Raw genomic sequence first — 24,118 nt, forward strand, 5'->3', positions numbered from 1 at the left:
TTTTCTGTGTGTACAAAGTGTCTCCAGTTAATATTCACATTTCATAACATTTTGTGGAAGCAGAAAGGAAAAGCACAAGAGCTGTGTGGGGATTGATGGTGCTGGTGAAACCTGGCAGGGTCAGCTGCAAAAGTGAAATATATACACATTTACTTTTGGCAAAATAACTTTGCTCTTCAGTATACCTCTGACAAATGAGTTTTTCCCCCCATTATACACAACATTATTTGCACACAGCTTCAATACACTGTACATGACTGTTCAGTAGAGAGGAAATGAACAATGATAGAGGAATGCTGGCGTCATGATGTCCATCATACCCTCATCTTTTACAATCTGTCCACTTGAAAATCTCTAGATCGTCCATCTGTCTGTGTCTAATCTAGGATCGGGCTGCCTTTGCTTAGGCTCATGGTCCACATCTGACTGGGCAGTCTAGCCTTGATGGTCAACACCGGAGGCGGGGCCAGTGAGGTTCTGTCCAATAAGGAGAAAAGTGTGGATTTGGATTTCAGTTCAAGCTACAGTTTGACTCCGGTGTTGCATTTCAGCCCTGGATTTACAGCAGTTTCAGTCCAGTGAACAAACATCCTCTTGGCTACAGGGGCTGAGAGATTTAAAAAAAAAAAAAAAAAAAAAAGCACTAGCTACTTTCACTCTGTTACCAGCCATTTTTAATGAAAAGAATCTCCAAAAGTAATCTGGCAAAGTGTTCATCTAGACATGAGACAAAGTTACCAGCTGCAGGCAAAATTTTCAAAACCAAATTTCATCTGCCACCCTGGTTCAGATCACTATACATTCAGAGCAATAGAAAATCAACTCTTTACCATCTCCCTACAAGCATTTAATACACAGTTATTCTTCTTATCTGGACTGTTTTTGTCACTCCTAGACAGCGTGTGAGGCGGTCATCCAGGCGTATCAAACTGTAAATGAGTCTGCGTGGCACAGTTCAAGCTCACACCTGCTTTCATTCAATCTCACAGCTATTGCATTATACTTGTTTTGGCAAGCATGAAGTCAGGCTCACTTTCAGGAGACACAACATGTTGCCGGTGAAGTCAACCAGTAGAAGCATTAGCCTCTTGTTCTGCTAACCAGGGAGGTCTGAACCTCTGCTTTCCTTCGTTCTGTTCCTTTTCCAGATTATCTGTCATTTAAAAATCCAGGCAAACCTCTTTTCCGGATTTAGTCTTGTTTTTTTATGTCATTCGGCAATCCAGCATGTCTGAAAATGTTGATTCTCAATCACTGTTTTTTTGATTTTCTTTAATTTATGTGATCTGTCTCTCTGGGCTTCTTGGCTGCTGTACCACAGTGTTGCCCCGGGGTGGCACTGTGTGGAGCAGAGGTGCTGAGTGCAGACAGTGTGGGCTGTCAGGTGGAGAGGGAGGAAGAGGGCGAGGGGGACGGTGATGGGGAGCAGGGGACAGGGCTGGGGCTGGGAGAGGGGACTGATTTGGGCGACGGACTTGGGTGCCAGCTGCCAGGTTCTGCTTCACCCTGTCCTCCCGCTCTCGCTCCTCGTCCTCCTCCTCTTCCTTCCCTCCCTCCTCCTGCGCCATGTCCCTCCAGTCCCTCAGAGTTCTCCAGCATCTCCTGGATGAGAGGAGGCATGGAGCCTGGTATCTCCATTTTCAATGTGATCACTCGCTCCGCTCCTGCACACAGAAAGACAAAGTATGGAACCAAAGAGGAAAGCAGTCTCTTCTGCACAGGAGTGGCACTATGGAGGCACTCATAGAGCAGTCACACTGGCACTGAGTCAGCAGCTGTGTCATCAACCGAACTGCTAACTGTCAGTTTTTTGTTCTCCTGTTTTTCTCATGTCTAGTTCTTTGTCTAGTTTTTAAATATTTGCTTTTGCCATGTAAATTCTGCTTTGATACATTTTCTAACTAGGTGAACTGAATAAAGTTCACTTAGTGTCAGTTACAGCTGTAACATGCAACTTTACAATTGAGCCCAGCAACCTTTGTGCTGAAAATGTCTTCAGACCTTTCCTCTATATATGGTGTACTGCACTAACGGCTTGGTTTTTACAGATAGGGGGAGACAGGAAGGAAGTGACACATCAAAATACAGATGAAATTAGAAAGTTAAAATTTGACTCGTTTGGTATTAACTGCTGACATCTGACACTGCCAGTGCAGTGTGCTAAGTCATTTGCAGTGAAATTTTTACTTTACACATTAAAAGACATGGGCAAGTTTCATTGGACAGAATTAGATCAGTCAAGTGCTCTTCAGGATGGGCACCAAAAGAAAACCTCTCAAAAAAGGAAACATCTGATGTGGTTGGGTAAATGAAAAAAAAAAAAAAACATTTTAAGCATTCCAATGTCAAGTTTATTATAAAAAAACAGTATGTTTACATGATTACAGTATGTTTTTTTTGTCATGCAAAAAACTCCAAAAAAGTTCTTAAAAGTAAAGTCTCATGTGGTTGAGAGATAGGAGAAAAAGATCTTTTAGTCTGAATGGTGTTCTTTCTCTTTCTCAACAAAGTTCAATTTGTTCTTCACTCTTACTTTTTAAAGCAACGTTTGTTTTGTAAGTTTATAGTTTTTGTTGTTTTGTTTTGTTTTTTGTAATTTTGCAATAATTTTCTTGTAATTTAATTTTAAATATCTAAGAGGTCTCTATAATTTCTTCTATAATTTCTCATTTTCTGGTCATTTTCTTCTATTTTTACAAATTATTTAGCTAATTTTCTGTTTGTTGTTTTTTTCCTGTATTTTTTGTAATATTTTCAGTAATTTTGTGGCAATTTCATGGTAATTTTCTTGCTTTTTCCTCCCAAATTTTAGGGGTACTTACTTGTCACCTAATTTTAAACAGACTATGATTTTGGAAGAGGTCAAGTGAATTTGTTCATGTTTCAAAAGAGTAAACCAAAGCCTTTATTACCTTAAATCCATATTGTCATAAAGTCTGATGTGTTTATTACGTCCTTGGCTAATCATGCTGTAAAATAGACTTTTTATATTTTTGTGTCAAGTTATGCATTCACATTCGGATAATTGGATCCTGTCTATGTGTGTGTGTGTGTGTGTGTGTGTGTGTGTGTGTGTCTCACCTTTCACACTGATGCTCCTGAGGTCAGTAATCTTCATGAGCATCTTAGGGAACATGCTGGGTTTATCTGGCCTCCTCCTCCTCACATAGATCTGTACACACAATTATTAGCTTTTAATATCTGTGTTCTATACTTATATATGGGCTCCTGAAGAGTTCAGCTATATATCTGAGTTGAACAAAAATGAATTCCCTCGCATCAAGTCACCTGCTATGATTTTAGAATGAACAAAACTCAGTGAGGGGAAAAACGAACCTTCAAGGCCTCCAGCAGCGGCTCCTGAAGAACATCCACCTTTTCTGACTGCTCCAGATCCTGACGGTCTACACACACACACACACACACACACACACACACATGAGCACCTTCATTATCACACATAGTCAGTGCAACCAGCTGTGCTGCACATTAGTAACCTGTACAAGTAAGTTCAGTTCAGTTTCCTCACTGATGTGTGTGTGTGTGTGTGTGTGTGTGTGTGTTTTAGCACAGCGCATCAGTACATCACAGCTGTCACAAACATCTTCTGCTATCAGTAACTCAGAGGTATTGTGACACATCACTTCTTGATAATTCTTCACCATCGTCTTTCTTCACGGATTACATCACTTGTAAAACCATTTCCTACAGTTTGTGTCTGTTGTGAACTTAACTAATCAATAAAGTAAATTATAAAATGTGTTGGGAATATCTACCTTAGAATTTCTTTCATCTGTTTTGCTGTTTTATTAGCTTAAGCTTTATAAGCTTAAAAGTTTCATGCAACGTTGACAGTCCATATAAATTCAGGTCTACATATTCAGGCAGACTATTTGGGGGACTCTGGTTCCTGTTTGGCTTCCCTTTGCATGTTTTTTTTTTCCCTGCTTGCTCTGCTGCAGCCCCTGAGAATGCGAGTGCAGTACCTCCACACAGCAGACAGATGGCGCTGAGCAAGCCCGTCTCGGCGTCGTCCATCTCCAGCGGGAGCAGCTGGTTGGCAAAGGAAAAGACGAGGTCTGTGAGCGGGCCGAACCCGGCGTTGTGCATCTGGGTCCGGTTCAGAGTGAGGCCGTCGGAGAAGGTCATGGTGTCCTGGTCAGGGGTGTAGCGAGTGCAGATCCGCAGAATCTGGGAGAGAGAAGGCACAGACATTATAACATAAGATGTCTCACATCTGACACATCAGAATGCCCCGATCGGTGATTTCCAAACTGTGGATCCCAGCTCCAGTGTGAAGACAGATGGATCACTGGAGAACAGCATCAGTACACTCTTTCCTCAATAACAGGAGATAGAAACCATCTGGAAGTGAAATGAAATGCCCTTTTTTCTTTTTTTCAGAATATATTTATATATATATTCAGAATATATTTAAAGATTGCTATTTTGCCTGATGAAGTTGAATTTTTTTTGGAAAGAGCAGACTTGTCTAAACAATAAGCACTGAAATGCTGAATAAATACCTTTTTTCTTAGCAAATTTCACAAGCGAGTGGTGATTTTTTTTTAGGATTTCCTAGTAACGTTATGTACATTTAAAATATTCATAGTTTTAGATCATTTTAACATTCTAAAACTGCCTTTTTAAATTTTCGCATAATATCCGGTCAGAATCTGCAGTCCACTTTTGGGCCGTGATCCTCCAGTTGAGAACCACTGATGCAGACTGATCAGGCCAGCTTTAGAGGTGCTCCTCTAACAAGCTAGTATTTCTCCACCTGAGAAGGCACGGTGTGCAGATCACAGCCCGTAAGGTGATGTGTGGTGTGGTGTTATGTGCAGAGGTTTGTGAGAGGATCAGCTGGTTGACTCGTCTGTTCTCTCTTGTGTGTTTACCGGTGACCAAACTCACCAGGATGTCGAGGCAGGCAGCTTTGAGCAGGGTGATCTGATCAGCGATGGTTAATGTGGTGAAGCCGGGCAGCTGCTTGGCGAACTCCACCGTCTTGATGATGCATTTGGTGGAGAGTTCGCTGAATTTGTCCCACAGACTGACGTCCAGAGAGACACGGTGCTCCGCACTGTTGCTCTGCAGGGGAAACGACAAAGAGCTGTTCATCTGAAATCCACTGAGGACAAAACATGAAACACTTCTTCGTGTTTTATCTTACGCATATTTATTAATTAATTATCTTCTACCTTGTTTTTAAATATTTTTATCATTTACATGCCTTTTTGTACAGTTTTAATTATTTTTGGCCACATTTTAAATGTTTATTTATTTTATTTTAGTTTTGTTTCTATTTGTATTTTATTTATTTTATACTAATTTTATGTATTTTATATTTCAGTGTTATTTTCTGTTGCTGTTGTGGATAATTCCTTTTGTTTGTGATGTGAGGTTTGTGCAAAACGTCTGTTTCAATATAGATAAATTAGAAAAAAGACGAAGATGCTTGTTTTTCTGAATTAATGAGATAATTATCTCGGACTTATTAAGAAAGTTTTCATGGTTAAAAATCTTGCCCCTTTTTTTCTGGATTCATGAAATAATTATAATTATCTCATGAATTCAGAAAAATTGAAGATTTTTTCTGAATTTCACAAGAAGAATATATTTATTAAACTTGTTTTCCTGAATTAATAAAGAAAAACAATGCAATGATTTGTTTTTTCTTAAATGAATGTACTGTGCTAAGCACATGAATGCAACTGGATGTTTTCATCTAACTTTGCAAAGCAGGAAGTGAGTTTCCAGGACATTACAAGATTTTCATGGAAAACGAATACTAAAGTAATAATTTATTGTTCCATAAAATACCCAAACCTTGTGAAAAATTAAATACATTTTATAAAGTGTATATTCTGACTGTCATACGCAACAAAATGGATGCATGTCCGAAAAAATGGGCAAACTTTATTCTGCAGATAAAACAGTGGCTGGAGTGGATCCTCCACTCCATGTGTGTCTCTGTACCGTGGTGTATTTTCCCAGCTGGCAGAGCGAGGGAAACGTGTCCTGATGGGCCCGGCGAACCCGCTCGATCATCTCCTCTGTGTCCGCTGACAGGACGTAGCTCTCCGCCCCCTCCAGCCTCCTCTCCTCCTTCTTCTTCTTTGTTCTGTCATTTCGCACAGCTGGACACGGAGAGAGACGCACATTAGATTTAAAGTTCCCAAACTTCATTGGTTGCCAAGAGGTGATCCATTCTGAGCAAAGTGGAAAATGATGGACACAAACTGGAGAAAAAGGCTGGTGTAAAAAAGTTCTGAGGGAAAGACGATACAATCACTGCCATTTTGACATGAAACAGTGGACGCTGGTGTCACTAATGACATTAATGAAGGTTCTGTTGACACTGTAATGAAGCCATGTGGATATCAGTTAAAGTACCAAGGTGGTCTAGTGCCATGCTTGTGTCTGTTAGAGTCCCCACTTTCCATGCTGCATTTATGTCGCCTAAAGGCATCAGACAATCATCCCTGCTTTAACCAGTCCAGTGTTAGGCTCAGAGAGATACCAGTCCAAAATGCACTGGTGTCTTTATAGAGCTGGAACACTTTTTTTAAGTGTGGAGTTTACATGGATTGTATTATAATTGTATAAATGTATTTAATGTATGTATGTGAACTGTTGCATTTAGGTGTTTAAAGTGAGTCAATGTGAAAACCAGCAGGAGCCTGGCTCTGTTAGTCCTGAACAGAGCAGAAACTTTATTAACCCCCTCAAGCCCATGTGTTGGCTTTGGTGTTATTTATTCCCTGGACAAAGTTCCCTTTATTTCTTTCAAAAATATCATAACGTTTTATAAAGTTTATTATTATAAAGTTTTTTAAATAAAACTTTTTTTTTTTTTTTAAATGAAACATTAAAATACTGACTTTTTACTTTGTCTTACATTTATCCAGTATTTATTTATTTATTTATGTATTTATTTAAATGTTTTTTTTTCCCTCATTTCTTATATTTTGGGACAAAACGCTATTCATTTATTTATTTATTCTTCTTTAAAGCAATGAAATAAATTTTGTTCAGATTGTTGAAGAAAACATTTGAAAATAGAAGCCCACTTAGAGCCTTTTGGGTTTCAGAGGGTTAATGTCATCAGTAGCACCTGCGTTCTCCTGCTAGTCAGGTGAAAATGGCTGTTGTGAAAAAAAAAAGGTATTCCCTCCATTTTTTGCCTTTATCATGCAACAGTCATGTTTTGGTGTGTCACCATTCTATAACCAGTGACACACCACGCACTTTAAAAAAAAAAAAAAAAAACAACAACAACTTAAATCGTCGTGTAAAATGTAAGAATGACCCATTTTCCCTTCAGGGATGAACAAAATATTTCTCATTGGGATTCTGTAAAAAAGTGGACTGGACAGAGAGTTGGGGGGCTGTGTTGGAGGAAAGTTGGGAAACATGGGGTAGGACGTCAAGTATGCTGGGCATGTAATGACACTGTATGACCTCTAGAGGGAGACAAACACCAAGGTTAAGCTTTACATGTGTAGACAGTAACTGACTACATTTACTCAAGTCCTGCTCAAGTAATGTTTTGAGGTACTGGCACTGCAGTATTTCTACATTTGTGATACTTTATAATTTTCCTGCACTACATTTCAGAGGCAAATCTTGTACTTTTTACTTTTTACTGCACTACATTTACTTCAAGGCTGGAGTTACTACTTACTTTGCAAGAGAAGAAGACATTGCTACGAGCCAACAGCTGATGGAACTACTTTCGAATACTTCTCACAGGTTAATGCATAATTTAACACTCAGAGAGGAGTCACTCTTCACAATGACTTCTTTAACTTTTCATGCTTATGTACATTCTACTACTAATACTAATAACACTCTGACTGGCGGAACATGTTCACTGAGGGACATTATCTTAATGAAGTAGCTCTTTCAGGTCTTCGCCTTTCATTTTCTGCAAATTGGGCCCATATGCCCCATCGCAATTCACGACTTAAAAAAAGTGAGTGAAAAAGAGGACAGGGAGAAATGATATATACCACAAACACACACTGAGGAGGAAATACTCACACTCCTTGGACATGCCGACATCGAAGCATTTCTGCAGCCGGCAGGACTGACACCGGTTTCTCGTCACCTTGTTGATGACGCACACCTTTTCTCGGTGGCACGTGTACACCATGTTCTTCTGGATGCTCCTCCGAAAAAACCCCTGATGGACAGACAGGGAGGTAGCGACAGACGGAAAGAGAGAGACAGACAGGAAAAGGAAGGCACACAGATGTACTTTCAACACTCAGTGATGTTGTTTGAGGCGGACAGTAATGAATCTTATTGCAAGAACCCGCACAAGAAAAACAAATCCACCTTTGCGTCCAAACCAATACCAGTGATTTTGAATGTTTGTCTCTTTTACTGCATTTAAGCTGCATTTTATATTGCAACAAACCATTTGGCAAAGCATGCAGGCATACTATTATTTAACAACATTTAATAAAATCAATAGACCTTCAATTTTGAATTTTTGGTTGAAGTCATCACCATTTATAAACCACATAACTGATAACTGATTGTGTAAAGCAAACGTTTACCCGGGGACTATTTTCCCTGGCGGAGGGACTGTTTCATTTCAAGTCATCAAAACACAACGGTGCTGCTGCTTTTAGGAAAACTAATGTGGAGGACTTTATCACAGTGATGGAATACTGGAGTGAAGAAAGTCTGAAGTCTCTGAAAGTTCATTTTCATATCGTGGTGGAATGAATGGAAACCAGTGGCTGGAGAGAAGGGAGGAAAAATGATATCCGAGTTGTAAAATCCCACTGCATGCTCTGGGACAAGATTAGTAGAAATATCAGGTATTTATGTTTTGTAGCTGTTACACTGAACATGCAAAATCTTTGGTATGGTCCTTTAACATTAGTGGGACAAACAGGAGGGGGACACCGTGCCATACAGACAGACTCAAACTGCCACGGCTTTCATTGTTTGTTTGGTGTGAGTGATGACATTTGTCAGCGAGGCAACATTATCTAACAGGACTGGAGCTTCAAACCACACACACACACACACACACACACACACACACACACTCATAAATAATCTCCACACGCAATGAGTGTCTACATGGTTTCACATCAGTGCACACAGGCATGTGTATTTGTGTGTGTGTGTGTGTGTGTGTGTGTGCGTGAGTGTGTACGGATTAGATTGAAGAGAAAAGAGGCTTACAGGGCCTCAGGGAAGTGTAAAGGTCACAACCCCTTAACAGACACATCATACATACACTCACTATCACTGTCTCTCTCTCTCTCTCTCTCTCCCTCCTGTTTCTCCCTGTCTCTCTCTCTCCCATCCTGTCTGTCTTTAAACATTTCTCTGTCTCACCTCACAGGTCCTTCTCTCTCTTCCTCTCACTACTTTTAATCCAGGTCCTCCACCAGTAGCCTGCATCTGCTGGCCTACAGCCTAACTAACAAACATTAAGCATAAAGTGTGTGTGTGTGTGTGTGTGTGTGCTAACACAAACGTTTAGCTGCCCACCTTGCAGCCCTCACAGGCGCTGACGCCGTAGTGGTATCCTGAGGATTTGTCCTGGCACACGAAGCAGGGCTTGTAGACGCGGGGCGGCGGCGGCGGCGGGGACGGGGGGCTCGACACCAGCAGGTCCTCGCCCGAACTGGTGCTGCCCGTTTCTATGGCTACAGGAGAGGAAACGAGGAGCAGAGGATTCAGGTGGAGATCTACTTTAAGAAAAAAGCCACCACATGCAAAAAACGAACACACAAACAAACAAACAAAAAAACAAGCCTGCATTTACAAGACAATCAACACTATAAGACTGAGCTGTTTAGAAAAGTTAGTGCATGACCACTGAGAACATAACACACATTAATGTAAACACATTAATTATTCCACACTCATAGAAATGACCTCACATGACCTCTGCTTCCAGTAAAACAGAGTATCTTAAATAGTGACACCATCCTGTACTAGAGGATATACATTAAAATTTCAACCAATGAAACCTTCATGAATCTTTAAACATCCTCTCTCCTCCACCTATCCCTTCAAAAAAAAAAAAAAATAGTGTTTCTCTCCCAAACTGAGATCCTATTCAGTTAGGGTTGGGCTTTGGTCTGTCCTATTGGTCTGCACTTGAGAATGATCCTTCCCTGCACCATGTCCCACAGAAAATACACCAAATCAAGAATGTAAGAGGGGTCACACTGCAAAAAGTCAAAATCTTACCAAGATTATTTGTCTTATTTCAAGTAAAAATGTCTTATTTCTAGTCAAAATATCTCATTACACTTAAAATAAGACATGATCAGCTCAGAAATTACTTGTCTTTAGACAATTTTCACTTGTTTCAACTTGTTTCAAGTGAAAAATTTCCTTGAAACAAGTGAAAATTAGCTTGAAACAAGAAACAAATTTTGCCAATGGAACAAGCAAATTTTTACTTGTTCACTTGTGTCACAAGTAAAAATTTGCTTTTCCATAGAAAATTGTCTAAAGACAAGTAATTTCTGAGCTGATCATGTCATATTGTAAGTGTAATGAGATATTTTGACTAGAAATAAGACATTTTTACTTGAAATGAGACAAATAATCTTGGTAAGATTTTGACTTTTTGCAGTGTTTATTTTCATGCTAGATATGTGCACTTCAAAAAGGTTTTTTGAAGTGCTTTACACCGTGTACACACGTGTTTGTTTGGCTGTTTAGTCCAAACCGAAATTGGCTGACAATGTTGGTGCTCATGCTTTGAATGATCTTACGATAAAAAAGCAATGGAGAGGAGCTGACAGGTAAGAGGGCAGATACACCTCCTAGCCAGCAATGAGGTCTGGACCTTGGTATTACTTTCCCTCTCAGGCTGATGTTTGCATTATATGTGTGCGTGAATGAATATGATTTTATTTTGTGAACAGAAGCGTTTTCATATTGTTGCAAGTCCTCCTGCTAATGCATCTATTAGTTTAATGTAGAAACATAGCCTCGGCAGAGCACTCAACAAATCGGAGAAAGTTCTCTGTAGACCCTGAGGTCATGTAAACTATTTGACTGAGTTTCCTTTTAATGAAATGCTTAGTGAATTTAAGTTTCCTCTTGTAAGCAGTTAGGCAGGGAACATGTCTAGGACTTTTACTGTGAAAGGAAAAACAGAATTAATGGAAGTGTAATGCGTTACCATGAGGGCTGCAGTAAAAGTTTGCTGTCTTGGTTTAACCTATGGACCTTCTGTGTTATTATTTTCTAATCCTCACAAGTGTCGCCTAATCTCATAACCTTGGACTAGAGTCAGATCAAACCACTAAATAAGCCTTCTGTAGATATATACATATCAGTGATAGCTTTTTTGATAAAGTGATATCATGGGAACATTGTTGCATGTCTCTCTCTATTGTCACCGTGAAATGGGGGACATTTTACAATCTAATTTTTTCAGATACTGATCATTTTTATTCATTTCACCTCCAGCTTTCACAATATGGAATTGTTGATATTTAAGTCTACATAAAACATTTTTTTCCTAACAGATTTGCAGATGATTTCAGCTATTAAAGTTTAAAACTGATAACAAATACCTATCACCTCCAAAGCAGTGTGAAACATGAAACAATCCCAAACAATTATTTCGTAATACTATGAAGAAAGGAGGTAGTCCAACACTGCTGTAACTTGCCAGCCTTCTCAGTTTTATACACAGTAGATCTGTTTCAGAGACCTTTGATCAGGGATACATGAAAGTGTGACGTATAAAACATGGCACAGCCAGTCAGACAACCATAAACTGACACACGGCAACATGTCATTTACTGCACAAACTGCGCCGGATGTTAAACAACTGATATTAAAACAGCTAAATCATTTGTGCAATAAATGCTGCAATTTTTTGTAAATAAAAACAGGAAGTTTGCAAGTTACAGCAGTGTGCAGGGCTGCCTCCTCTTTTAGTTCTTAACACCTTTTTAAACACAACTCCAGTGTGCCGAATTAAGTATTGGATTTTTATTATTATTATTATTATTATTATTATTATTTTATTTTGTAGGGCTAAAGTTATGGCAATGAGAAAACCAAGTGATCCTTTGTATTTGAGAAACTACTTAAATGACTAAAACTGATAATTTGATTACCAGCATTATCATAAATTAATTTTCTGTTGATTGACTAAGTGTTTTTTTCAGCTCTAATCATTATTGCATTCTTTCTCTTCATGCTAAAATAGGATATATTCATCTCTGACAACACGGTTGTTACCTGATCGTTTTTGTTTTCGGTTCAGAGACAATGACTGAACTGTGTCAAATGTCACTATATTAAGGCAAAGGGACCTGAGAGGGAGCTGGCAACTTAATAAACTCGAAAGAATGTTGTCACTTCTGTGTTGAAGCTCATTGGGCTTGAAGATGTGATGGTGGCAATGAGGCCTGGCACAAAGAGGCTGCGACCCATTTTGGGGTCCCAAACCTTAGATTAAGAAACCAGCTCCTTCCCCTCCTCTCACCTCTAACCTGCCACACACACACACACACACACACACACACACACACCTCCCCCTGCTCTAGTAGCCATACCAGACATTCCACAATGGAGGAGATTCAACTCCCCTCTACTGGTCTACTCTGTTTACACAGAAAGAGAGAGAAAGAGCGAGAAAGAGGGGGGGAATGGAGAAACCAAAAATAAAAGAAGAAAACTGGACGGAGCTTCAAGTAAGACAGGGGGCTGAGAAAGAGCAAGTGAGCGTGAAAAGATGGCAAACTCTTGAACAGAGTGGTACCTTGTCACAAAATCTGTCTAATCTGTCCAGACTTTCTCATCCATTTGATTTATCATCCCTATATCCTCCTCCTCCTCCCCAGCCATCATTCCCTCACTCCATCTTCCTCTCTCTCTTCACCTCTCCTCTATTTGTATTTGGTCTGTTCTCACTGACACACTAGCCAACAGTTCCCTAAAGCACTGTCTGACCTCCTTTACTCCACTCTTCTATTCCCTATCTGTTTTCTGTGCTCTCTCCTTCCCTGTTTTCATCTTTTTTCTGTTAGTTAATCTCTCCCTCCTCCTCTTCTCCTCCCCCTCCCTCCTGGTTTCTGTTTCAGTCTGACTTTTTTTTTTGCCTCGCATCACAACAAAACACTTTGCTTCCAGCAGTACGATTTGATTTCAGCGGTGAATTCAACCCCGCTGCTCAAATTCTGATAACATGATAAAGTGACTGGTTGAAACAGGGAGGATTAGGCATTTAAAGCTGGATGAGTGCTGTTGACTAATCTTCAAAAATATCTTTCGGAGAGGGATCCTGATGGCTAACTTTGTGAGTTGCATCCCACGTAACCACAGCGTTTTCATGGCTAGGACACCACGGCGACTTCAAAGAACAAGAGCCTACCGAGACTGACGGCCTGATCGCTTTGCATCCCCTCCCGTCTCCTGCTAAAAACTGTCCATGAACACACACACACAGATGGCTGACATGCACACCTGCAGCTTCAGGATCACAATAAGATAAAGAAACAAACTTGTTTAAGGATTATTTTCATGCCACTCTGAATTGTTTTTTTCGCACCAATTGGGAATATATTTGATGAGTAGCTGCACTAGTGTTGCCAGTCTGAGGGTCTTTTACTTGTGGAAGACGGTACTAACTCTCTCTTGTAGTTAGCACAATGGAGCTTGGGAATCAATACCACAAAAAGGGTAAAAAGCACACTGCTTTTGTATGCTGTGCAGGTTTGCTGCACTTTTTTTGTGGGTTTGTTGGCTTTTATGGTCAGTAATGTACAAAGAAGGCACAAAGGAAAAATGTTTATACAGGGAAAAGCTCACAAAGGAAGCCAAGGAGTGATAAAGAGAAACACATACACTACCAAAGAGTGAATTACTGAACCAAACTTATTGCCTCCAGTAAGTCCATCATATTTACAGAAAAAGGGGTCAACAGTCTCGTCTCTAGAATATATCTAGAACTCTACTGCCATCTTCTCGTGCCCTGATTCATTGACAGGCTCTGCCATCGATTGAACATCCTGAATCGTCTAGGCAGCCACTAAGGACTGGCGGTGCGGGACGCATAGATTACAGGTGATCTTCAGTCACAGACATCCCAAGACAAGAGTTTAGAGCCAACTGTTGGGCCTGGTGTGTCAGGGGTTTTACACTAAAATTCTTCCTCTCAGGCTTTATCCCTAACTACTTAAACAAAAAATCTATGATATACACTAAATGCACAAACTATCAGAGATGGGGACTTGAGTCATTATGACTTGGACTTGAGTCGACTCAAGTCGCTGTTTTAATGACTTGTGACTTGACTTGACAAAAAATAAAAAAACTTGAGACTCGACTTGGACTTGGAAGTTTAAGACTTGGGACTTGACTCGACTTGAGACACGATGACTTGAATGACTTGATTGTTGTTCATTTCATGTTTTCAGTTTGAATATAAAATATAAAATAAATATCTCTAGCCTGTAATATTACCCAGTATACGAGCGCATGCTGGGAATGGTGTTGTAATGACTGGATGACGACCCTGTCAATCAGTCATGCCCTCTCTACTACCTACCTTACATTTTGGAGAAACACGCCCCTCATACAGACGGTCATCATCATGTTGGCGGTCCGTCATTTGAGAGCCATTCTGCCGACTAATGTCTTTATATTTTCTCTTTATTAAGACCGGATTCTGCAGGTAAGATTGTAATAATGTGACTTGACTTGATCTATTACAGGACTTGACTTGACTTGACTTGACTTGACATAACCTGTGACTTGACTTGACTTGACTTGCCCAAGAAAAAATTACTTGGGACTTACTTGAGACTTGAAAGTTAAGACCTGAGACTTACTTGGGACTTGCACATGGGTGACTTGATCCCATCTCTGCAAACTATCATGTGCAACTTGTTTGTCCTGATATTGAATTATAAGCACTTTTGCACAATCCACATCTCTGTTGTCTCAAAGCCTAAGAATTCTTCCCTATGTCCTGTCCTTTGTCTGCTGCTGTAAAAAATAACCCTTTGTTGTGACTATTTAAAGTTGCACTGACTGAGTTTTTGACCACTGGAAGCTGTTGAGAGCACAAACTCAGTGGCACTCCTGCACCCGGCAGAATGCTTGCAGAAACTGAAAATGTGGTTGCTTTTTTAACGGAAATGAGGAGCAGATTTTACTCTGCAAAGCCCTTGTTGGATCAGTTGGATTACTTTGTCTCTGAGCTTCAATTAGACAATTTGGTGAAACTGAAGACTTTTAGCTACAAGATAAGCTTTGAATCAACCTTTACTGTCAACACGTTGCTGATTCATGAGGCAGTTGCATTTTTGATTTGAAATTTGGGTATGTCGATCTGTGTAATGTGCCATCTCAAAGAAGCTTTGAATGAAGCAGCAAGGGGGGTGAAGTGGAGGGAAAAGAAGGAGCTTCATCAGGCCCATACAGAATTTTTGAAAACTAAAACCAGTTGTATGGTGGAAAGAGAGGGGTCATTTTACTGAAAAACAAATCCATGAATGTTTTTTAAGCACATGTACTACTGCTTTAACATAGCATTAACTCACTGTTAATGAAAAACCAGTTTCATCATAGCAAAGTAACCATTTTCAGTATCCTCATGAAACTGGTGTTCAGTTGTCACATACTATAAGTCCTTGTATCTAACATACTAATCCAACAGCAGGGCAACAATGACTCGACAGTGCATTGCATTTCCATATTGGTGCATTAAAAGAAGTATAACCGTCATTTGCTCTGTCTCATCTACTACATCTCACCAGTGGTTTGGCCATTTCCCATTTTGCATGCCTTGGCTGTCCTAATGCAGCATGAGTCCCTTGACTGTGAAAAGTCATTTCCTGCTCATGCCACATGCTGTCAAAAAAGTGATGTTGTGTTGTTTTCAAGTTTGGTGTCATCAATGCAGAATAATTGAAAAATAACTTCATCAGTTCCAGTATGACATGTGTTTGCCGCTCTGTATTGGTTGTATGCTTTGATTTGAAATGTGCCTTGCTTTGACAATCGCTTCCATTTATCAAACTTATGGTCTGAGAGGCTTGTATCAAAGAAGCTTTTTCCCAAAAGTAATACGCACATTGCAGTGATGGATTGTAGCTGGAAACGGACAAGGACGTCTCTCAGCAATGCATTTCATGGAGTTTCACACTAACTGCAGGGTAATGCCACTTTGGATTAGTCATGTCACATCAGGTTATACACACTCTGGACCGTCGAAGTCTGCACTCTACTTGATAATCCTAGTACTTTTCTTTTTAAAACAAGTATATTCAAAACTGAGTAAGACGGTTCATTATGTGGTGGAGTCGTATTTAGGTTAGGGCTCAATACTCAATATTATCAAAATCTCAAAATGGAATCTCAAAATGGAAGTGCGATATCCACATTGCAGAAGCTATAGTTTTTTGATAAAGGTAGAATGTGTGTAATATACCACTCTAAATGAATTGTTGTATGTTTTTGTTTCATACAGACTTCAGCAAAAGCATATCATAGCATACGGTTTTTCATTAAAAATGAAAAATTACGATGCAAAAAAGCATCTCCTCTAAAATTGTAAAATCATATCGCAATTGTGCTATGTCAAAATAACTTCAATATGATTAATTAATTAATGAATTATGATTAACTAATACAGTTATTTTTTTAAGAATGTTAGATGGGGGGAAGTCTACCTCAATGGCAGGAGGCTAACAGTTAGCATTTGGAGCGTCCAGCCAGTATCCAGCACTCAGTAACAATGAGAGGAAGACAGCACCACTACTGTCCTACAGAACATCACATTTTTCAAGATGGGTGAACTTTCCCTTTAAACCAGACACTTGTGCCATATCACAAAAGTACAATATCCAAAATTCCAGACAACATCTAGTATTATATCACAGTATTGATGTAATATTGACATACTGGCCACCCCTATCAACTTCAACCTCAATCCTCAATCAGTTCTAGTAGCACTAGTAATACGGTGCTTGATCAGTCGTGACTGGTGACTTGCCAGTCACTTTCAGATATGTCCGATTCTGTGCCGGTCAAATTTAAACACATACGGTGCTCAATGGTTCATGTCACACACAGATAGTGACATCGTCATCTCATCGTCGACACAGCTAAACATGTAAGCATGGCTTTTCACTGTGAGTTGTTGCCACTCGCATCTGGATCTAAACTCCCATTATAGCCTATTCTCGCCGTTAATCCTTATCGCTTGATTCTCTCCCCGCGCTCTGTATAATTATTCCCACATTTACTCGTTTTTTTTTTTTTTTTTTTTTACAATTTAAGTCCATTACATACTTTTTTTATTTTGGGGTTTGTTTGAGTGAGAGCCAGAAAAGGTCCTGTAACCTGGTGCAAATGTAAAACGTATTTAATAGATGTTTTATTATGAGCATACTATTGAATTTTCTATGAAGGAAAATTACCAAAATGTCTTGCGAATGCTGTCAATTATAGCTCTTAGTAAGAAGGAAAATCAGGATTGGCAGGTCAGACTTTTAAAAAAATCGGAAATCAGAATCAGCCCAGAGAACTGCAATCGGTGCATCTCTAAGACAGACTAACACCCCGGGGTCAAGTGTGAAATCATGTCTCCAGCTTTTAAGAATCAAGGCTTATGTCAGGTTAAATGTTACCCAGCTCTATAAAAGGATCAGCACTGTTAGCTCTGGGCCAAATCTGGTGTAAAAAGTCCTTAACTGGCCTCTCCAGGCGGTTCTGGCTCTCTGCCATCGGTCACTGAGCGGACCACGTGTGATATCGGCTTAAAGAGCCTTATACGGTTCATTCTCCTCCACGAATAGTTGACGTGAAGTAGCAGCTTAGGGCTTTAGACCTTGATTAAGGCATGATTTTCAAGGAAATGGGGTCGAGCCCTGTTGACGTCCATTTGCATTGCTGATGGGTGTCTGCAAAGGCAAACTAAACCCACTGAAATGACTGCTAGTTTATGACAAACACAATGCACCTCTGAATTAGTTAAAATATTCAGTTAGCAATAGTGACCCGGCTGTGAGTGTCTGCCCTTAGCCCTTTCATTTATCACAATTTCTGAAGTGCTAAATATGGATATTCTTGTTTTGGTGCCTTGACAGCGAAGTGACTGAGTGCACGCTGCTGGTTATCAAGGTTAATATTCTGTTTATTCTTTACCCTGCATCTGATGAATACAGAAATGACAGAGAAACAACCACACACAGACACACACACAGTCACAGACGCAGACAAAGACCATCCAGAGGACTCTGTCTAGGGCGTATGAATTAATAACCAGTTTTCCAGTGCTGCCATTTTAGCTTTCATCTGATGACAGCATGGTCGCACACACACACACACACACAGACACACAAACAAACAGAAATACAGGCATGCAAAGGACAGAGACAAGCATGAGCACACAAACAACCACGTCCTCCTCCCTCTCACTCTTTACACACACAGGTCAAACTCGGTCAGTATACCCTTGCATTCCCAGACAAAGTGTGTGTGTGTGTGTGTGTGTGTGTGTGTGTGTGTGTGTGTGCGTGCGTGCGTGTGTGTGTGTGTGGTGAGAGCGAGAGAGAGAGACAGAGAGAGGGGTCATTCAGTGCGTAGAAGTGATGACTGGGCAGCTGACACAGGAGAGAAAGAGGCAGACAGAGAGAGGAATAAAGAGAGGGAGAGATGTAGGTCAGTTCCCAATTGTCAGTGAGTCATTGCTCTGGATCACACCCAAACACACACACACACACACACACACAGTCATCCACTATCGCCCAGCCATTGCTTACATGTCACAGGCACTGACTGTGTGTGTGCATGCCCGAGTCTGTGTACAGCTCTTTTATTATAGGTTGACCTTTGAACCTGCTTCACTTTCTCTTCATTCCAGTAACACACACACACACACACACACTGAAGGGGACCCTCCCTATCTTTACAGCCATAATTTACGAGCACTCGCTTCTCGCTTCTATACATCTCTCTTTTATTTCTCTCTCCTTCTCTACCGCTGTTGAAGGACCAGAGTCCCCTCCTGCCCCCCACCCCTCTCTGACTCTGACTCAGTTGTGTAAGCACCGTCACTATGACATCACTACCTCATCATGTACGGGTCACTGTCTGACCGGCTCTTGTCCTGACAGTCTCTCGCATGTGACTTTATATATATATATATATATATATATATATATTTTTTTTTTTTTTTTTTTTTTTTTTTTTTTTTTTCAAAATTCCAAGCCACTGTGCTGAAACCAGACCCCAGCACAGAGGAAAATCAGAATAGAATAGAATAGAATAGAATATTGAATTGAATTGAATAAGGACTGTACAATATATATCAGCATGTGCAATAGTCACACGGCAGGATGTGCAAAGTCAAGAAACGCAAATGAACTCGAATACATCATGTTACAGCTTTGTTGCTGCTTGATACAAACGGAAAACCTGCAAGATTGTCATTTTCCACGACTAATCTACAAGACAAGTCTGTGATAATTAATTATTTAGTCTGATTTAAGGGTTCGATGCATGAAGTTTGTTGCTAGGGACACACAGGCAATCAGTTCTCCACATGCCCTGGTCAAGAGGTTCACTTCATTACCTTACACAACAACCAAAGACCCACTAGTTACTGACTAGTTACTGAAAATGAGCATTGCCTGTTTCGCGTTGTGTTTGATACACAGATGAGGAATGATTGTGATTGGCGCTTGGCTATGCGTGCAGAGTCTGTGTGTCACCTGCCTGTAAACATGCACGAGAGGTGGAGCCCTACTGTCACAGATAATGTTGTCTGGATGCTAGAGGCAGCCACTCGGTGACGAGAGGTGGCTTTTGAGTGTGTGTGTGTTCCCGTTACCAGCAGCACCTCATCCCGGTGCTGATTAAAAGTTAAAAAGTTGCTGTCACAAGGCTGGTCTATGCGCTAATGTAAGAAATGTTTAACACACTCATAAAACTTGCAGTATCCATACCTGTATATACATCTTGCTGGCATACAGATAAATGTGTTTATTGCTTGACTTTGTGTGGTAGAAGTTGCATTTGATTTGTTGGTTTTTGATTTGTTAGAAGAGGAAAGTTTTTTTTTTTTTTTTCCAATGTTGTGAAGCCCTAAATAAAACTGACTAAATTGGTGTAGAATAGATTCAAATGGAATAAAACAGAATCAATGGAACAAAATAGAATACAATAGCAGTAGAACAAAATCAAATGACAATAGAATTAGTGAATAGATCAGAATAGAATAGAATAGAATCAATAGGATAGAACAGAATTGAATTGGAGAAGAATACAATCAAATGGCATAGAATAGAATCAGTACAATAGAATAGACTGAATTGGCATAGAATAGACTCAAATGTGATAGAATAGAATCAGTAGAATGGAATAAAATGATAAAATGTTCATCTGTGTTCAGTGGTACAACGGTGCCGTAAACATGTGCCGTTATATTACAAACTCCACTGAATGATCACTCCATGGTAAATAAGTACCAATATTTTAACAATAACACATATAATATGTTTAGAGTAAAATTAACTCGGGTTTATGACTGTTTTAGTATTCAGCTTGCCCCATGTGATTCTAGTCCAGTCCCAATAACATCTCAAGACCAAGTTATATAAGAGCCCAAAAAGGCCTTTTAATAATTTGATTCGCAGTGATGGTCACTGATTAATTTCCATTCATTCATTTATCACTAAATCACAACAAAATGTTTATTTGTTTGTTTGTTTAACTATGTCCTTCTAAATACACATATAAGCCCTGTGTTTGTCTGGTATCTTTTTTCTGGTATCCTTTTACTTTTTCATGAATGTGAGCTCAACCTAGGCCCAATCCTATTTGAGATCCACTGACCTGGAGTCAGGCCTTTCAGGATAGGGCTTGGTGAATTTGACCTGCCAGCTGGTGACTTGCAGGCTGTTTATGTTTCAGTTCCATCCATTCAAAGTGTACTTTAAAACCACCGTTTCTCAAACTGTGGAGCCTTAATTGAACCTTTTTAAGGTCAAAGGATATCCTTGTTTTAACTGCTGACTTACTGTACATTATGCAAATGCACTATAGTGGATTTTACTGACTCCTCTCACTAGAGTGTAAAGTTAAGAGGAAAGGAAATAAGAGAGGAGGATTTGAATAAAAGTAAATTGTATTGATCAACGGTGCGTTCACTTCCCATCAAGTTCCAGTAAAACAGACCAAAAAGCAGAAGAGGTGGGGGCGGCAAGTGGTGGCAAATATTACTATTGACACAAATCCATCCATTACAGTCACTTTCTTAGTTGGTGAAGACTTACAAATGTGAAAGGAAAAACAAGAATTTAGCCTTGCTGTATGTGATAACCTTCAAAAAACTATCCCTATAGTTCCTATATAGTTTGTGTCTATACTACTCATCCCATGACACATGATGACAAATCAAAGTGGCACTTACAGTGGCTGGAGCCGCTCCAGTGCCTGCTGCTCACTATGGAACCTCCGAAGGGCCGCTGGAGCCCCCCTGCCCCGGAGAGGAGGCCCTTCTCCTGGCCGAGGCAGCCACCGAGACCCGGCGGTCTGTGGTAGTAGTCCATGCTCAGAAAAGAGCCAGAGCTGGGGCTGCGGGGGCTGGGACTCAAACCCACCACATCCACGCTTTCATACATCTCAAGAGGAGTTTTGAGGTTTCCAGTGTGTGTGTGTGTGTGTGTGTGTGTGTGTGTGAGAGAGAGAGAGAGAGAGAGAGGGAGGGAGGGAGGGGGAGAGAGAGAGAGAGAGAGAGAGAGAGAGAGAGAGAGAGAGGCGCGTCGCCTTTGATCTGTTTCAGTCAAGTAGAGAAAAGAAGATCAAAACGCCCCGGATGACGAGGAGAGGGAAGGAGGGCAGACTTCACATCTTCATAACAGACTGATGGAGATAGAGAGAGAGATTGTGTGTGTGTGTGTGTGTGTGAGTGAGAGAGAGAGAGAAAGAGAGAGAGAGAGAGAGAGAGGGAGGGATGACGGGTCAAGCTGTCCTTGTGACCCCTCTTCGCCTCTTTGAGGCCCGTTTGGGTCGATAAACACAAACAGAAGAACAAACTAAGCAAACGCTGTCCTTGTGTTCTCCTCAACAAAATTCAAGAAACAAAGTAGCCAGCCCCGCAGAAGCAGAAGATGCTGTTCGAGCCTTGTCTTAATTACAGCCCTTCTTGAACTAATTTAGAGATGAAACGGGGTTATACCGTACAGGCTCTGGCCTGAAGGAACGCAAAGCTGTGTGAGCTCGGGAGTTTACACGGACCCTGTCGGACTTTAATTCTGTGTTATCTCCTGCTGGGTCGTAAACTGTTGTAGCCTGGCCTGGTTTACAGTTTTACCGTGATGTTTTGATGTTTTCCGAGTGTGTTATAAATTCTCTGTTTTAGTAATAGTCCTCGTAGCCGGCGAGGCGAATAGTCGCGACTTGCTCCTGTACCGTGACAAGCGGTTCCCGTTAGATCCACACGCGCTGCAAGCACAGACCTTCACAGCAGAAAACAGTCACCGCGTCCAGCTCCGCGGCGGAGCGCCGGCCGTGCTCCGGCTCCAGGAGTCCGAGCAGTTCACGAAAAACAAGCAACTCCGACACATGGAGCAGGGCACCGCGTCTGTTGTGCTGTCACACAACAAGATGTTTTCGCCGTGTGCAGTAAGTCATTTATCCAGAGGTGAAGACGGCTCAAAGGTGAAGAAATAATCCCACATAGTTTGTGTCCGACAGCAGCGCGCGGTGTCCTGTGGTAACCTCCAGCGTGCACCCGACGGCTTCTCTCTCTCTCTCTCTCTCCCTCCCTCTCTCTCTCTCTCTTTTGACGGGTGACACCAGCTGCATACTAGCTCCACCTACCTGCTCTGCCAAACTGTTTTCCCTCCGCCTGCAGTCGACACAGCGGTGCACTAGCCTACTACTATGACTACTGCTACCAGCACTACTACTACTGCTGCTACTACCACCTATTACCAGGTCTGTTACTACTTCTGCACAGGCGCGGATCTACCATGGTGGCACGGGCTGCAGCTGCCACCCCAGCTGCCACCCCAGTTGGGGCTATCTAATAAAGATAAAATTTATTGTTGTTCCTGGTTGGAAATTTGCCACTGCTCTGATGGCACAGTGGCAGGTCCCATTCCTTTCACCAGTGATAGAAAGATGACCACTGATACGGGATGAGGTCATACTTACTGTTCAACTCTGAAGAAATTAGATAAATCAGAACTGTGTCATGTTAGTGGGTCAGGACTCAGAATTTTTAAGATTCAATTTGTAAAATTTCTAAATAAAAAAAAAAAAAAAACTGGAATAAAAAAATCATAAATGTATGAGGAAAAAGTAGAAAATTGTGAGATTATAAAGTCATGAATTTATTAGAAAAAAAACTTTTTTTCCTTAAACTACAGGATTTAGCAACAAGGAAATACTTGTGATTTTAGCCCAGAATCACAATATGGTTGTCACTTTATGATATCAGACTTTTCAAGTTTCTTCGAGTTTTTTTCTCATAAATTTGGGAATTTTTTTTCTCATGAACTTACCACTTTAATCTCAGAAATTCAGTTTTTTTTTTCTCGGAATACCCCCCCACCTGCCCCGGATTTGTGATGTTTTTTTCTCCCTACTTCTCCATACTGTATCGTAGCTTAGTGATGGTCCTGTTCCACACTTCCACTTATTCAGTAACTATGTAGAATAAGTCAGAATGAATTTAAAATCTGATGCAGTAAAGTGGTTTATTATATCAGCTTAGAGTACAATAAACTTAGCTGGTCCATAGATATGAATATGTCTTTATTGTCACTGTACAACAAAACTGAAAATGGAGCAACTGATTCAAAATCTGCATCTGCATCTGAAATGAGTACAACATCAGGTTATATTCTCTGAGTACTGTCTGAATAGCTACAAACTTAAGTAAAATCATTTTCCACACTACAACTACTACTACTGTTGCTACCACTGTTATTACTACTAGCAGTGCCGTCATATAGGGGGGAAAGGTGATGACAATTCTAAGGGCCCACGGCTGACTAGGGCCCACACACAGTTAAAAAAGTGGCAATGAATGGGGTAGAGGGGCCCACACCGATATTCTTTCAGGGGGCCCAGAATTCCTAGCAACTGACCT

General features: G+C 40.6%; 1 protein-coding gene across 1 annotated transcript; it reads right to left on the bottom strand.

Annotated features, from left to right (window-relative positions):
* Positions 1-657: 657 nt before the first annotated feature.
* On the bottom strand, positions 658-22,782 carry rarab (retinoic acid receptor, alpha b). Its single transcript, XM_030058077.1, has 9 exons — positions 21,431-22,782; positions 9,520-9,677; positions 8,047-8,188; positions 5,980-6,140; positions 4,915-5,091; positions 3,987-4,191; positions 3,337-3,404; positions 3,082-3,172; positions 658-1,664 (listed from the first exon to the last, which is right to left on the bottom strand). Exons 1-9 carry the CDS (start codon positions 21,639-21,641, stop codon positions 1,381-1,383), a joined length of 1,497 nt encoding a protein of 498 aa, XP_029913937.1. The 5' UTR covers positions 21,642-22,782; the 3' UTR covers positions 658-1,380.
* Positions 22,783-24,118: the final 1,336 nt, after the last annotated feature.

The sequence above is a fragment of the Myripristis murdjan genome, chromosome 8 (genome assembly GCF_902150065.1).
Source record: "Myripristis murdjan chromosome 8, fMyrMur1.1, whole genome shotgun sequence".
Classification (NCBI taxonomy): Eukaryota; Metazoa; Chordata; class Actinopteri; order Holocentriformes; family Holocentridae; genus Myripristis; species Myripristis murdjan.